The sequence below is a fragment of the Lampris incognitus genome, chromosome 10, assembly GCF_029633865.1.
Source record: "Lampris incognitus isolate fLamInc1 chromosome 10, fLamInc1.hap2, whole genome shotgun sequence".
Classification (NCBI taxonomy): Eukaryota; Metazoa; Chordata; class Actinopteri; order Lampriformes; family Lampridae; genus Lampris; species Lampris incognitus.
The window spans coordinates 27,518,308-27,533,971 of record NC_079220.1 but is presented as its reverse complement, the minus strand read 5'-3'; the positions used below and the strand labels follow the sequence as shown (position 1 = coordinate 27,533,971).

Here is a 15,664-nt window from a genome sequence, read left to right as displayed (position 1 = left end):
AAAGGAAACCTGCTGTAGAACTCAAGCAAATGTTTATTTATATTGTAACCCCCCCCCCAACAAACACATTTGTAATAAAAGACATGGAAACCATTGATTTTCAACTGAAAGTGTATTTATAAAAAAAATAACACTATGTTGACAGCGTCTGCAAAACAAAGTGAACACACTTGCTTATATCAGCACTGATGCACTAGTCATTGTCCTGAAATGGCAAAGATTTTTTCCCTTTTTTTTTTTTTAAAGCTTGGCCATAAAACCAAGTCACGGTTTGTTTATTGCAAGATTTCCTGAGCTCACAGTGAAAATCTCAGTAAAACATTCGTGTTTCGTTTGAAGATCTTGCATTCTTTAATACTCTGAAATTTCATCAAACAAGTCTGTTGCCTCGTCAGCTTTTAACACTGGACTAATGTTTATTACTAACCATGGACAGCTATTCACGCTTTTGATTTCAGGTCATTTTAAATTCATTTATTTACCTCAATTTTTGTCACGTCTTTAACGTTTCTCTTTACATAATTGGATTGAATATTTCCAGCTGTTTTCTTGATCCGCCAACATGAACTGCAATCAGAATGTTGCCCCAGACAAGAATACAAATTGGGGCAAATGTTCTTTGAATCACAGGCACACTGGTTGTACAGATGGAGACAACACCATTGTGCTACAAATACAGCAAAATATCCGACTATAACAAAGTAGCTGTTTCCTAAAAACTCCCAGCCGCTCACCTTCTTTATCACTTCCAACAGCAAGCACAACAGTTTGTTACATTTCTTTTTATGATTGTTGAAATCACATTTGGAGATATACTAGTTAAATTCTTAGAAGTAAAAAAAAACAACATTTAGGGCACCTCTGCAGCCAAATGGTTACATGAATACCACATGGTCGCAACGTTGCCGGTTCAAATCCAGGCGGCGAACTTTGCTGCAAGTCATACCCTTCCCTCTCTTTCTCGCTCTCTCTCCATTTGCTGCCTGCCTCCATTGTCACTATGCAATAAAGGTATAAAATAATCTTAAAAAAAAAAAAACAGCATAAAAATGAAAGTAAAAAAAAAAAAGGATTCCTGGAAATGTTTCTGGGCACTGTTGGCAATCACTTATGTGAAAAATCTGCCCAGGTTTTACAAAGCTTTGTTGCTACAAACAAAATTGTCAAAACTTCCTGAAAATGAGGTACTGCATGTCAACTGTCAAAAAGATAACACCCCCTTGCATTCAAAACAAAGTTGTGCTTTGTCATGGCTGTCATGATTTCTCTGGCCCTGTTTTGGTTCAAAGAGTCTTTTTGTCTGCACTATATTCTCTCGAGACATATGGGACTATGGGGGGAGGTATTCGTCAGAAAAGATCAACCCTTGCTAGTCTGAAAGGTGATTTTACATGATGATGGTGGCAAATCATTTACTGCTCCACAAGTATTAGAACAAGAGGAATGACCATTTCCTATCAAAGCCAGAGATAGCCAAAGTAAAGCTATAGACCCTCATTTAGCCTGTCAACTCAAACCACTGCAAATGTAAGTAACGAGTCTCTTGGTTGATTTTAACATCAATATGAAAGCTAAGCTCTTGATCACAATACTTTTCACCAGCGCTCCCTGATAAAGATTGATTTACACTAAATGTACCTTTTTTTTAACCCCCCCTTTTTTTTTCTCCCCAATTGTATCCGGCCAATTACCCCACTCTTCCAAGCTGTCCCGGGCGCTGCTCCACCCCCTCTGCTGATCCGGGGAGGGCTGCAGACTACCACGTGCCTCCTCCGATACATGCGGAGTTGCCAGCTGCTTGTCACCTGACAGTGAGGAGTTTCACCAGGGAGACGTAGCGCGTGGGAGGATCACGCTACCCGCACGCCTACATGTACCTTTTAAATTGTTGTGAAAAATTTGTACAATTTTAGTTAGTGGATCTACTCTCCCATCAATTATCTTTGTTAACGGTCCACTGAAATAGTTGGAAACAATAAGATGCGAAAGAGTTCAACATCACACTCTTCTGTACTGGCCTCATTACAGGAGCTCTTTAGTGGACACCCACGGAAACCCTCTAGCTGAACTGATTAGCTTATTCTATTCTTTATAAGTGACGATTCATTTACACTTTTTATTTCTACAGAATCTCTACAACTTAAACATCATGGCAATTTTTTTTATGTTTAACAAACTTAAGAGCTTCATGCTGTTTGAATCAATATTGTTTATAGAACTATTGTCTTCAGACTGAACCTGTAAAGACAAGCCTTCTTGCTAGAAATTTGCCAAACTGGCTATGAGCCCCAATTTGACTCATGGGCATAGTCAATTCTGTCTGCTGCAGAGAGGCTGAAATAATATGCAGTTACAATAGTTCTATTGCTCTCTCACCTCTACATAGCTTCTTTGTCAGGTGAGCAAACCTTTTTCTTATTGATTTACCAGGAGGAAAAGGTTTAGGGAACATGAATAAACAATACATTGGGCATCAATCATCCAAATATCAGGTTGTGTGGTTTTGTAAAATGAGATCAGGATGGAGTCATATTTTTACATCCAATCAAGCTGATGCAGCTTTTTTTCTTAGTGAGTTAGGTAGATGTGATCCAACTGTAGCCTCTGTATCATTTACAAGCTGAGGTAATAATAACTATTACATTTTTTATAGCGCTTTTCAAGACGCCCAAAGCGCTTCACATTGAAGGTGGGGGTAAGTACTGCATTGTGGATGACGCAACTGGCTAATGTGACCCTGAGAGGCCACAGCGAGCCCAAAGTCACTTTCTGGGGCAGGGTTCAGTCTGGAGATTGTACAGAATCAATACAGCTGGCCATTGAGCTGCCTGAGCACTCCGAGCACGAACTCCCTCAAAGTCTAGAAAGGAACAGAGGAGGTTTAGGGTAATACCACAATGATGGACCCTGTGAGCACCTTTAACATGAACAATGCAATGCTGGTGACCATCTATTATAGTCTAATGGTGTTTGTGCGTTACCTGGGGCTTGCAGTGCTCCTCGATCCAACTGAAGATGCAGGCCGAGAGTTCTTGGAAACTGTTCACTGATACAGAGTTGCTGAAGGACTGGAACAGGGAGTCCATGATGCTCTGAAAGATGCTAAACTTGACCTGGTCAGACACCTGCTCCTCCCCTTGCTGGGGGTTGTTCTGGTGGGCCTTCACTATGTGCTCATAGTTCCTGTAACAAACCAGGATGCACTGTTCAATGGCAATGACACAATGCTGAAAAAAATTACAATTTAGTGACACAATAAACTGGCCTTGTACTCTAAAATCTCTGCCTCCAAAGAAGAGAGGATTTTGCAAGGGTTGCAAAAGTGAGATCGCCCTTTCTAGCTTCCTAGCAGCATTGACTACAGAGGTGTGCTTAGATTTTCAACCTTATCTCTTTCTATCTGTGACAAAGATAGCACATGAAAAACCACCTGCAGTTCTTGATTGTTTCTGCATCTCTGGGGTGGCAGTGAAACTTGAGTTTGTTTTTGTTTTTTTGTGGCCACCAACTGACATCACAATATGTCACTTGGCGGCCAGAAAAACTACAGCCTAGCAGGGTTTTTAACACTCTAATCAACTCTAAGCACGCTGTTAAAAAAAACTCATCCTCATTCTCTCAGCTACATTTCCTATGGTGAAAATGATGTCCCACAACACTAGCACAGAGGATTTTATGGACAATGATCCAGAGTCTTCCACAAAATGCATTCTGGTATGTATAGGCGTGAGTGGGTGAACACCGATTTCTCCATCAATACAGTACACGGTGAGGATTTTATCCCTTCAATCCACTACATTATTTATCAGCAGTGATTGCACATACACAAAACCATTGGCGACATTTCCCTTGGGCTGAACGATATTGAAAAAAGACAATACAATATCTGTTGTAATGTCATGCCTCCGCCACGTATCGGCGGAGGCATGTGGTAGTCTGCAGCCCTCCCTTGCTCGGCAGAGGGGGTGCAGAAGCGACCGGGATGGCTCGGAAGAGTGGAGTAATTGGCCAGGTACAACTTGGGAGAAAGGGGAGGGGGGAGCAAAAAAAAAAAAAAGCATCTATACTTAAGTTTCCTGAGTACTTTTTAAATAAATTTAAATAGAACTAGAACCCTCTTAAATGAACTTGGCAGTTTGTTTGTTTTTTTCTTGCTTCCCTTGCGGCAAGCGCTGCCACAACCGGGAGGACTTGCGTTTTTGATTAACTACCCTGATTCTGTCCATCACGCTTCCCCTCCGTAAAACTGCAGATACACAGAATCCGGTTAGGAGGCATCTGGACGCAACAGACCACTGAACCATGGGTGTTGCAGCTATCATAGACCCCTCCACTTTTACCATGTCGAAAATATGTCTATCCACTTGCTCTTTTCCGAGTGCTGTCTCAGTGCTTCATATAAAATCCATTCTGCTTGGTTACTCAGAGAATGCCCAAATGAATGAAACTCCATACAACATTTTCACTGCTACCTTGCACCTAGGCAGATTCTCACATAGTACACACATACACGAGTGCTAATCATTAGCTAGTCATTGATGCCCGAAGCTCAATTAAGGTGAGTCACACCGTCACCACAAAATGTTCAGGAAATTAACTTACTGAAAATCAAAGCTTGAACTTTAACTGTTAGTATTTTGTTACAAAGTCTATATTGACTGACAGTAGCCTCATTGTTCAGTTATCAAACTGTTAATGTTAACTAGCTTTAGCGCTTAAGATTAACGTTAGCAAAATAGTGAAAATATAAGGAGGCTAGTTTTCATTTGATTGTTACTGTAGAGTAGACTGGTCTATTTTTTGGCTGACGATCTCTTGGTTTGATATCTTTGCTCCTCGGATAACATGGAGATAAGGTTTTTTTTTTCCAAAGAGAAAAGTCATCAAATAATTTACCTATTTCTAGTTGAAAATGAGAAGTTAATTATTTTAGTTTATTAAACTCATAAGGTTTTTTTCCAAAGAGAAAAGTCCACAAATAATTTGTTGTTACCTATTTCTAGTTGAAAATGAGAAGTTTATAATTATTTTACAGTTTATTAAACCCGTAATATTGATATTTTTCATTTGCAGAATTGTGATGTCACTTCTTGTTTAGTCACGTCCAGTGTAGTCACTTCCTGTTTAGCATCTCCCTGGTTCTGTGAGACAGACGTGCACATAGACATATAAAGAGTAGACGCCGCATTGGCTGTTGGGGCGCGAGAAATACGGCCGCCATCTTGGACCGGTCATCCTACGAGTTGCCTAGCAGCAGAATACACGACTGAGAAAGATGCCAGAACACTGTTCAGCATATTCCTGCTCCAATCGACGGACCGTCGAAAACAGGGCTCGGGGGATTACTTTTCACAAGTAAGATTGAACATCACTATTGGTTGTATTTTGTGAATATAATATTACTGTACTGTATTTATGTCCAACTGCGAAATCGTAGCCAGCTAGCTAGGCTATGCTCAGTGCCGGTGTTCACCCGGCTATGAACTGAGACTTTATAAGTCATATTCCATAACACTGACTTTCAACTGACAAAAGAATGCTATTGTACAAATAAAACAATATTCACGTTACTGGTATTATATTGACCAGCGAATTTTACACAGGTGGCCCTGACTGTATTATTCACATGTAATCCATCCTAACAACAGTAAGATAGGGGAGAACCGGGCCCAAAGTAACACGCCGCGAAATTAGCACAGAGCTTTTTTCGAAGGAAACAAAACAGGACGTGATGCAATTAAGTCAGTGTGTGTGTGTGTTTATAAGACCTCTCCCTTCTCCCAAAAAAATTGGCGCGATACGGAGTTATTTAAAAAAGTTATAGAGCGAAAGCTGTCCTGTGATGTGTGCCGTGCGAGCCTTGTCAGAGATGCTGTGCCATCATCATTTGACGAGAGCTACCTGCCACCTTCTAGCCCTGAAACACAACGGCGGGCGGCCTAGTGATTCCATCACAAGGCACAGTGAAGGTTTGATTTCATTATCTTGTTTTAAAAAATATTTTAATCTTTGTATATTAAAGTTGCTTTGTTCTTTGTTCTTATTTTCTCTGTTCTGTAAAGTGTCTTTGAGCACTGTGTAAAGCGCTATATAAATATAATGTATTATTATTATTATAAGGTGCTGAGAGCTGCAGAGAGGGTGATTCGCCAAGCTGCAACAAAGCAAACTCCAAAGCTGTCTACAGTCACCCACATCGTCCGAGAGGAGATTGGCACAGAGGATGTTTTTCTGCTTGGGGAACACATTGAGGAGACAGTTTGGCATCGACAACCACCACTACAACTTGTTGTCGTTGGTTGTCTGTGTTTCTCAAGATAAGGTTGCACCACATTGCAAAACTCACCTCTCTTGACCTGCAGAAAGGGAGCACGAGAAAGAAACTCTGCAAAACAGTTCTCTTTCAAGGGTTTTAGGGGTTTCATGTCAAACTTTAATTAGCAACTTTTATTTTTCCCCTACATTGTTATGCTGCATTGTTTATATATTTATCTCTTTAAAATATATGTGTATATCTGTATTTATTTTTTATTATTACATCATACTATTGGATATAATTACGATATTATTACAGTATTATACCACTTTATTACACACACACACACACACACACACACACACACACACACACACACACACACACACACACACACACACACACACACACACACACACACACACACACACTGTATACCTCCTACCCTCACATGTAAATATTTTGTGTTGTTGCCAGTGTTTACGTTTGTCCATTGTGTGTAATGTACTGGTAACCTATGTAAGCAACTTTGTACATGTGTAAATATGGTTTGGGGCGGGGATTTATATATTTTTTCATTTTCTCTGATATATAACATATATTGTTGTTATATATACTGTAGATATATTATGTGTTCATATATTGTTTATATATTTACATAGCCTAATCATATATTGTTTCTTCAACTTATTAAAATAGCTGACTTTACTGCCACTATCTGCTTCTGCCTCTCTATCATATTTTAGCGTGTGTGTGTGTGTATATATATATATATATATATATATATATATATATAGATAGATAGATATATATAGATATAGATTTATAGTGAGTGTTTTGCTAAATACCGTATTGTTCCGAATATAAGACGACCCTGATTATAAGACGACCCCCCCTTTTTCCAAGAGCAAATATTGGTTTTATAAAGAAAAACATTATATTTGAAAATAATAATAAAAACACATTGAATAAAACAAGGTAGTCTGTTTAACAGCTTTTAAATAAAAAAAATGTAAATACATTTGTAAATGAATGACTTATGGTATTTAAATAGCATACAAATGAAAATAAACTGTAGTCTATTGAGACTATCCATCTCATAGTGAAAAAATAACCATTTCAACATTTCAATAACTGCATTAACCATTGAAGTGGTCTAATTTTAGAACGGTCTTGAAACAAATCTGACTGAGTGAGAATGTATATTGAAATTCAAAAGTCTAGACCTCGAATGTAAGACGACCCCCACTTTTTCATACGTATTTCCAGGGTAAAAACCCCGTCTTATATTCAGAACAATACGGTAGCTACCTATCATACATCACATATATCATATATCAGAATATTCTATTGCTGTTAAGCCAACTATAAATATTAAAATACGTCAAACCATGTGTCCTGTATCATAGCTACATGTATGACGTTTTCAGCAACAAAAAAGGCGTGGAAATCAGTTTGGTATTCAGCGAGTTATGATTGATCAACTGCGCTGACAGTTCATTGCGCCTGCCAAACACATTACACTGAGTGGAGCGGGTGACCGGTCCAAGATGGCGGCCCCACGGCTCGTCAGCGCCAATAGGCAGTAGCGGTCGATGCGGCGTCTACTCTTTATATGTCTATGGACGTGCTTGCTCTAAAGAGGTCATTTTGAAAACTGTTGTGTGTTGCAGTGTATTCATATTTACAGCTCTGTACAAAGTAATTTGAAAGGCACGGACAGTAAATATTTTATATTGTTTCTTGTTTGCAGTTTTCACCAAAATGTCAGTGAAGTGTCAGTAAATGAACAGTAAACTTACGACTCTCTTCACTGGCTGCAGTTTAACTTGGTGGTAAGTCGAAGTTGCAACACACTGTGCGAGAATACTAAAATAACATTAAATTAATTTAACATAAATTTAAATTGCATGCAAGTATAAAGAAATCCTCAAGTTTAAATGAACCATTCAGTGATTATTATTAAAGCTGGCTCTAAATTAGTCATCAAATCAATTTCTGTTCTTTTATTTTTTTAATATCTTCAAATGTGATGGGGCCAACCATTTCCTCTGGATGAAATTACAAAATATACCCATAATTTTTCTCATGCTAGTATAGCCAGACAAAACTATCAAACCACATATTAAAAGGCACCAGATACAGGAAATGACATTTCCTCTGTTAAAATATTCTGGGGGAGGACCCCTAGACCTCCCGTTACACTGTCCCACCCACATTTTCAATGCTTCCTAGCCCATGCACTGAACGATCTGGTTGGTGGGCGGTGCTTGGTTTTGGGTGGTCCGTTTTCAACATCACGGCCATGTCACTTTCTCATTTTACAGCTCAACACTACACTAAAATATGTTTCTGAAAAAGGTAGAATGCATGATCTGAAAGGGATTGGAGACTACTAGGTGGTGACAGGGGAGAACATAGCTAGGCAGCATCGGATGGTGGTCTGTAGGATTAATTTGGAAACCAAGAAGAGGAAGTGAGTGAAGGCAGAGCCAAGGATCAAATGGTGGAAGTTGAAGAAGGAAGACTGTTGTGTGGAGTTCAGGGAAGAGTTAAGACAGGCACTGGGTGGTAGCGAAGCGGTGCCAGATGGATTGGCAACCACTGCAGAAATAGTGAGGGGGACAGCTAGGAAGGTACTTGGTGTGTCATCTGGACAGAGGAAGGAAGACAAGGAGACTTGGTGGTGGAATGAGGAAGTACAGCAAAATATACAGAGGAAGAGGTTGATGAAGTGGGATAGTCAGAGAGATGAAGAAAGTAGAGAGGAGTACAAGGAGATGCAGCGTGAAGCGAAGAGAGAGGTGGCAAAGGAAAAGGCGTATGGTGAGTTGTATGAGAGGTTAGGCACTAAGGGAGGAGAAAAAGACTTGTACCAATTGGCTAGACAGAGGGACCGAGCTGGGAAGGATGTGCAACAAGTTAGGGCGATCAAGGATAGAGATGGAAATGTGCTGACAAGTGAGGAGAGTGTGCTGAGTAGGCAGAAGGAGTAATTTGAGGGGTGATGAAAAGAGAGAAGTTTGGATGATGTGGGGACAGTGAATCAGGAAGTGCAGTGAATTAGCAAGGAGGAAGTGAGGTCAGCTATGAAAAAGATAAAGAGTGGAAAGGCAGTTGGTCCTGATGACATACCTGTGGAGGCATGGAGATGTTTAGGAGAGATGGCAGTGGAGTTTTAACTAGATTGTTTAACACAATCTTGGAAAGTGAGAGGATGCCTGAGGAGTGGAGAAGAAGCATACTGGTACCAATTTTCAAGAATAAGGGGTGATGTGCAGAACTGTAGCAACTACAGAGGTATAAAGTTGATCAGCCACAGCTTGAAGATATGGCAAAGAGTAATAGAAGCCAAGTTAAGAGGAGAGGTGACTATTATACCCTTTTCCCACTGGCCAAAAAACCCATTAATGTCTGCCTTTGGTCAATGTAAAAAGGCAGATGTTAGCGGGTTTTTTGGCCAGTGGGAAAAGGGTTTTAGCGAACAGCAGTACGGTTTCATGCCACGAAAGAGCACTACAGATGTGATGTTTGCTTTGAGAATATTGATTGGGAAGTATAGAGAAGGCCAGAAGAAGTTACATTGTATCTTTGTGGATTTAGAGAAAGCATATGACAGGTTGTCGAGAGAAGAGGTGTAGTATTGTACGAGGAAGTTGGGAGTTGCAGGGAAGTATGTAGGTGTGGTGCAGGATAGGTATGAGGGAAGTGTGACAGTGGTGAGGTGTGCAGTTGGAATGACAGATGGGTTCAAGGTGGAGGTGGGATTACATCAAGGATCGGCTCTGAGCCCTTTCTTGTTTGCAATGGTGATGGACAGGTTGATGGACGAGATCAGGCAGGAGTCTCTGTGGACTATGATGTTTGTGGATGACATTGTGATCTGTAGTGAGAGTAGGGAGCAGGTTGAGGAGAGCCTGGAAAGGTGGAGGTATGCACTGGAGAGAAGAGGAATGAAAGTCAGTAGGCGCAAGATGGAATACATATGCGTGAATGAGAGGGAGGACAGTGGAATGGTGAGGATGCAAGGAGTAGAGGTGACAAAGGCGTATGAGTTTAAATACTTGGGGTCAACGGGGAGTGCAGAAGAGAGGTGAAGAAAAGAGTGCAGCCAGGGTGCAGTGGGTGGAAAAGGGTGTCAGGAGTGATTTGCGACAGAAGGGTACCAGCAAGAGTTAAAGGGAATGTTTCCAAGATGGTTGCGAGACCAGCTATGTTACATGGTTTGGAGACAGTGGCACAGATGAAAAGACAGGAGGCGTAGCTGGAGGTGGCAGAGTTGAAGATGCTAAGATTTTAATTGGGGGTGACGAAGGAGAGCCGGATTAGGAACAAGCATATTAGAGGGATAGCTCAGATTGGACGGTTTGGAAACAAAGCAAGAGGCAAGATTGAGAACATGTGTGGAGGAGAGATGCTGGGTATATTGGAAGGATGCTGAATATGGAGCTGCCAGGGAAGAGGAAAAGAGGAAGGCCAAAGAGGAGGTTTATGGATGGTGGTGTGAGAGGACATGCAGGTGGCTGGTGTGACAGAGGAAGATGCAGAGGACAGGAAGAAATGGAAACGGATGAGCTGCTGTGGCGACCCCTAGCGGGAGCAGCCAAGAGTAATAGTAGTTGATATCTGAGGTGAGAAATAGGCAATGCAGTAACATAATCTCGATTCATATTTGATCAGCACTGCCTAGTTTGACAGTTTGATCCAAGTTTCGCGAGCCGGGTGCATTGTGCTGGATGGACTCATTTGCCTAAATTGAGGTCGAGTCATGTTTATGCAAATTTAGATATAGTGAATGGTCCGTCAACTCACTGTGTCATATACATCATGCACCCACGTGGCCGGATCTCCTGCTCTCTGTAGAAAATAAATCCGGTGTAGCTGCACCTTTAGGCTGGGTTCAGACAAAATCAGGCAATGTGGTGACTTGCCACAGCGGTGTGGGTGTGTCACTACACAGCCCATTTGTGTGATGTCATGTTGTGAACTTCACCACCCCCCCATGCCAGAACGTGGCGGTAATGCACCTAAAAACTGTTTGCCAACCACCATTAAACAACAAAAGACAAAATTAAACAACAAAACTTTAACCCCCCGAGCCAGACCTTTTTTTCCATTTCCTGTCCGCGAACTCAAAGAAATGGACACAACCAGAAAGAAGCTTCTTGCCATCGTTATTTTGCAATGTTGACTGCAACCCAGACACAGACATCGAAGCTGGGTACACAAAATACATCCAATTTTTCTTCTCTTTTTTTTTTGTTGCCATTTTCCACCTTTATTTGATAGCAATAGTCAAGAGAGACAGGAAAGGCAGGGGATGACATGACTTGAGCTTTTTTTCTTTTTGATGTAATTCAAATGGTATGATGAAAGACCTGATGATTTTTTGTTTGGCAATGAATATTAATATTATGTAAGTTGAATGTTTACACTCTTCCCTTGTCCATTTTTTGCAGGCGTGGGCTGTTGTGAAAGTTTCCCCTTTTTGAAGTGTCACTGTAAATATGTAGATACATTTTCTCAATTAAATTTTTTTTCTCATCAAAAAGCAAATTACCATATTTTTAAATTTTATTGTTTGAAGAAGAAGCCACTACCTTTTCTATTGGTCCCTTTACCCACACTTGGAAAAGGTAAAGGGTGACAACACCTCAAGCAAAGAGGGCTGTCTGTTATAGAACAAAATGCATGCCTAATTGAAACATGCTGAAAGGGAATGTAAACTCACAACTGTTTTCCAACATATGCACAATTATAATGCCAAGTAAAAGAACACAAATAAGATTGTTTCACAAATGTGCCGATATTGCCACATTTGCATTCAGTTGTGTCACCTTTGTGGCACAATTGAATGCAAATCACATCAATGTAGTTCTTTGTGTTTCGAGGCTGCATCTTGCATTTCTCAAAAGACTACCTCGATTCAATGTAATTAACTGTTCAATCACAGCCTGGGATGGCTTGGTTAGCAGCGTCATTAAAGAACATGAACTTAAAGAACTGAAACTGATGCACTTGAATGCATAGGTGAACCAGACAATCACGTCAGAATTTACTTTGCAAGTGACAAATGTGCTGCTTTTAACAAATTAAGAATGATGCGACAAATGGCACCTATATGTTGACAGACTGGAGTGGTTGTAGGGAAAACGGACAAGGGGTGCAGTGCAGCTTCAAAAACGACTTTGAGATCCATTCAAGAATGGATTCAAGTACCTGCTAGCCATGGTTGGTTGACTGAAAATAACCTCCTAAAATAACACTGGGAGGGAAAAAAAAAGGTGAGATTGAAATTTTTTTGAGCCACTAGCTTACGTTTTCATGATCTTTAGGGCCATCACTTCCTTCCTCAGTGTGGACACTTCCTCCTCTTGCTTCTTCTTCTCCTTGTGAAGAAACTGGATGTAGTCAATGGCTGCAAGAAAAACACAGGTCAGGTGAATAACAGACTCTTACCCACAGTTCTTTGATTGTATCGAACAACAGAACAATGTTCACAGATATATATATATATATATAGATCTCTCTGTATGTAGAGGGGCTACTATGAACAATATCTTACTTTGGTGCAGTATGTTCCCTTACATTTTTAGGAGGGATTGTGTCACAGCTAACAATGTCAACTCTAAACTTGTTTGTATGTATCTAAAAATAAATTAACATCTAAATAACTGGAGCTTTCTGCACATTGGGGATAATTAAAAGACCATATCTTACTCTTCTGCAGTATGGTGGCCTTGCTTATTTTCTGTGTTCCCACAGCAAATTCAGACTGCTGCTGGCAGGTGGGCACTATGGACTGAAGGTCATCATAACCTTTCTGCAGAAAAAGACACATTCATTCATAAATTATAAAAGTGGTGTCCTGAAATCCCATCCATTTCTCAAGCTTTTCCACAAAGACTAATAATTCATAGAGATCTCAATTCCTGTGCTGTGTATTCCATCCATACCTTAATAGCATCCCTTCGTTTCTGTTCAGCCTGTGTGTGTGCTTGTCTTCGTCTGTCTTTATAGGAGTTTTTATATGATGTCTCATGCCTGTAGTCACTGTCTTCATCATCTGCAGTAGAAAAATAAGACGGTTACATAAGAGATGCAGCAAAGTCCTGAACCTGACAACGGAAATAAAATAGATCTTCAGACCATGTCGGGCAACAAAAGTCATTCGTACCTTTTCTGAACGGCTAAAGTCTAAGGTGGGGTGAGAAACTGTCCATCATAGAGGGTGGAGGGATTATGAGCAGGCAGTCTTTGTAATTGCAACCCAAAGAGACAAATAAATGTTGATAAAGACAAACACTCAGTTTTTCCTTGAAGCTGTCCGTGATGAATGGCGAGCAGTCAACATTATGTGGAAGTAGTTGTATGATGAATGAACAAAATAGAATTTGCTGATAACCTGATTCCCTGCATCCCCCCAATCAAAACAGCACCTTGTTTGACGCATGCAACATCCTTAAAACCCACAAGTCTATACATTTAAGGGAATTATCAAAGTTCTTGAAATAGTATACCCTTTACGCTGGACATGGTCCTCTACATCTTGCATGTATTATTTTCTCAACTAATTTCTGATGAGCTGAGCTTTGTCAAATGCACTGGAATACAACACCTGTATTTGGTACTGAGGAGGCACTTGTGGATCCGATGCTGTTGGCCCTGGAGACAACAGTACTCTTTGTTGCAGTCTCTGCAAAGAAATCTGCGGTGGGAAATGGAAGATAAATTATTGTGGGATATAAAAAATATGACGAAAAGAGTTTCATGCCAAATCCAAAACCAGATAAAGTGTCTGTCACAGTCGAATTTATACTCACTATGATCAAAGCCGTTGTCGCTGAAAGCACCGTCAGTCTGCAGAGTCATCATCAAACAGAACAAGATGTGGAGAGAGACAGGAAGACAGTGGGGTGAGATGAGGGGGAGCTGCCTAAATACTCAACAACAGAGCCATTACAGCTATCCTGAAAAAGAGGTAGCTTAAACCCCCACTGAGAACTGCCCTGCTTTAGGACACTGAGCGCTCCTAATACACACCAAGACGAGTTAAGGTCCTGCTTAAACCAAGGCACCTTTTTCCTGTTTAACCGACGACAGTTAAACAGCTTATAAACCTAACGCTACACCACACCTCTGAGCTGTTCCAGGGATATGTTTATCTGCTTGTTAACTCCATTTCGCACAATTAACAACCAGCCACGGATACACCGAGGTTAGAAGGGCAGCATGACAAATTTAAGTCGATAACTGTTAACAAGAAAATGTAGTCCGATACACTCTCCGGCTTCACAAACTTCGGTTAGCGTAACGCTAAGCTACTGCCCATGAACAGAAACAAACGCTCATTACGCCAAACGCAACACGTTAGCAAGCTAACGCTAGCTGGCCAGCTAACAAAAGCTGGTCAGTTTTGGCACGGCTTCGGATCCTCGCCGCAGACTGATATTTGACACGCATCGTAGTCGTAAATGAAACGAACTCCCAATTTAAGGGAGATGTCAAGATTAGCTTCTTACTTTCCAGTGTTCATCTGGCGACGTCGTACGGTCCGTCATCTTGGAAGGGTAAACTCAAGCGAGTTTATTATTTACCTGGTGCCAACGAGCAGCAGTAGTAGGCAACGTGTGCCTACTACTGGACGCAACGTGGCATTGACAGAATGGCCCAGTTGTGCTAGTAACATTGCATGTTTTGCGTTTAGGCCCATTTACTACAAAACACGTATATTTTACATTACTTCCGACCAATACGCAAAACACGCCATAGTTTTATTTTTTATGTTTGAAATGCGTTTTCTCTTCCAGCCAAGTGTTGGTGTCTATTCATCTCACCACCTATAAGCTTTCTTTCAGTCAAAGTGACGTCATCATCGCTGGATAATGCAGATGCTGAGGAAAACCTCTCAAGCAAGACTACATAACTGACAAAATGTTTACTGTGATGGATTACCTATCAGGAAAGCTTCAAGTTTCTGTAAATTGAAATGAATGGAAACAAACTACTCTCTACTTGGAAGGCCAGAAAAAAACGTGTTCAAAACATCTAAAAACCCAAGAGTGTGCTTTGGGAAATGGTCGGAAGTCATGTGAAGTTTATATTTGAGGTATTGAACGTGTTTGTGGTAAATGGGCTAAAACAATGGGCCAGCCTGATGGTAATTGATTTCAGTGAATAAATAATAATTCATTTGATACGATCGGATTTATACGCGAAGCACCATACAAAGAAGTGATGCTCTTTGGAATGACGCACCATGGTGTAGTTTTAAGCACTGGGTGGCGCTATTGGTCAGTTCTGCTGTCCTGGCCTGGTGGCGCTTTACCTGAAGGCACCGAGCCCGGTAGTTTTGAAGGGTAGATGTGAACGTGAGTGGTCTGGAGCAGTGGTTCTCAACCTAGTTCA

At 40.8% G+C, this 15,664-nt stretch overlaps 1 protein-coding gene across 1 annotated transcript; it reads right to left on the bottom strand.

Moving 5' to 3' along the window:
- Positions 1–93: 93 nt before the first annotated feature.
- Positions 94–14,998, bottom strand: mlx (MAX dimerization protein MLX). The gene is made up of 8 exons (XM_056287459.1): positions 14,779–14,998; positions 14,080–14,116; positions 13,875–13,964; positions 13,213–13,322; positions 12,977–13,079; positions 12,575–12,674; positions 2,982–3,183; positions 94–2,860 (listed from the first exon to the last, which is right to left on the bottom strand). The coding sequence occupies exons 1-8, from the start codon at positions 14,815–14,817 to the stop codon at positions 2,804–2,806; spliced, it is 738 nt and encodes a 245-aa protein (XP_056143434.1). The 5' UTR covers positions 14,818–14,998; the 3' UTR covers positions 94–2,803.
- Between the last annotated feature and the right edge of the window lie 666 nt (positions 14,999–15,664).

Bases quoted from the DNA above. Each gene is read 5' to 3' on its own strand.
- mlx (XM_056287459.1), bottom strand. From the start codon at position 14,817: ATGACGGACCGTACGACGTCGCCAGATGAACACTGGAAA. The intron at 13,965-14,079 runs GTGAGTATAAAT...TTCCCACCGCAG, and splicing joins CGACAACGGCTTTGATCATA to ATTTCTTTGCAGAGACTGCA. The intron at 13,323-13,874 runs GTGTTGTATTCC...TTTCTACTGCAG, and splicing joins CTCCTCAGTACCAAATACAG to ATGATGAAGACAGTGACTAC.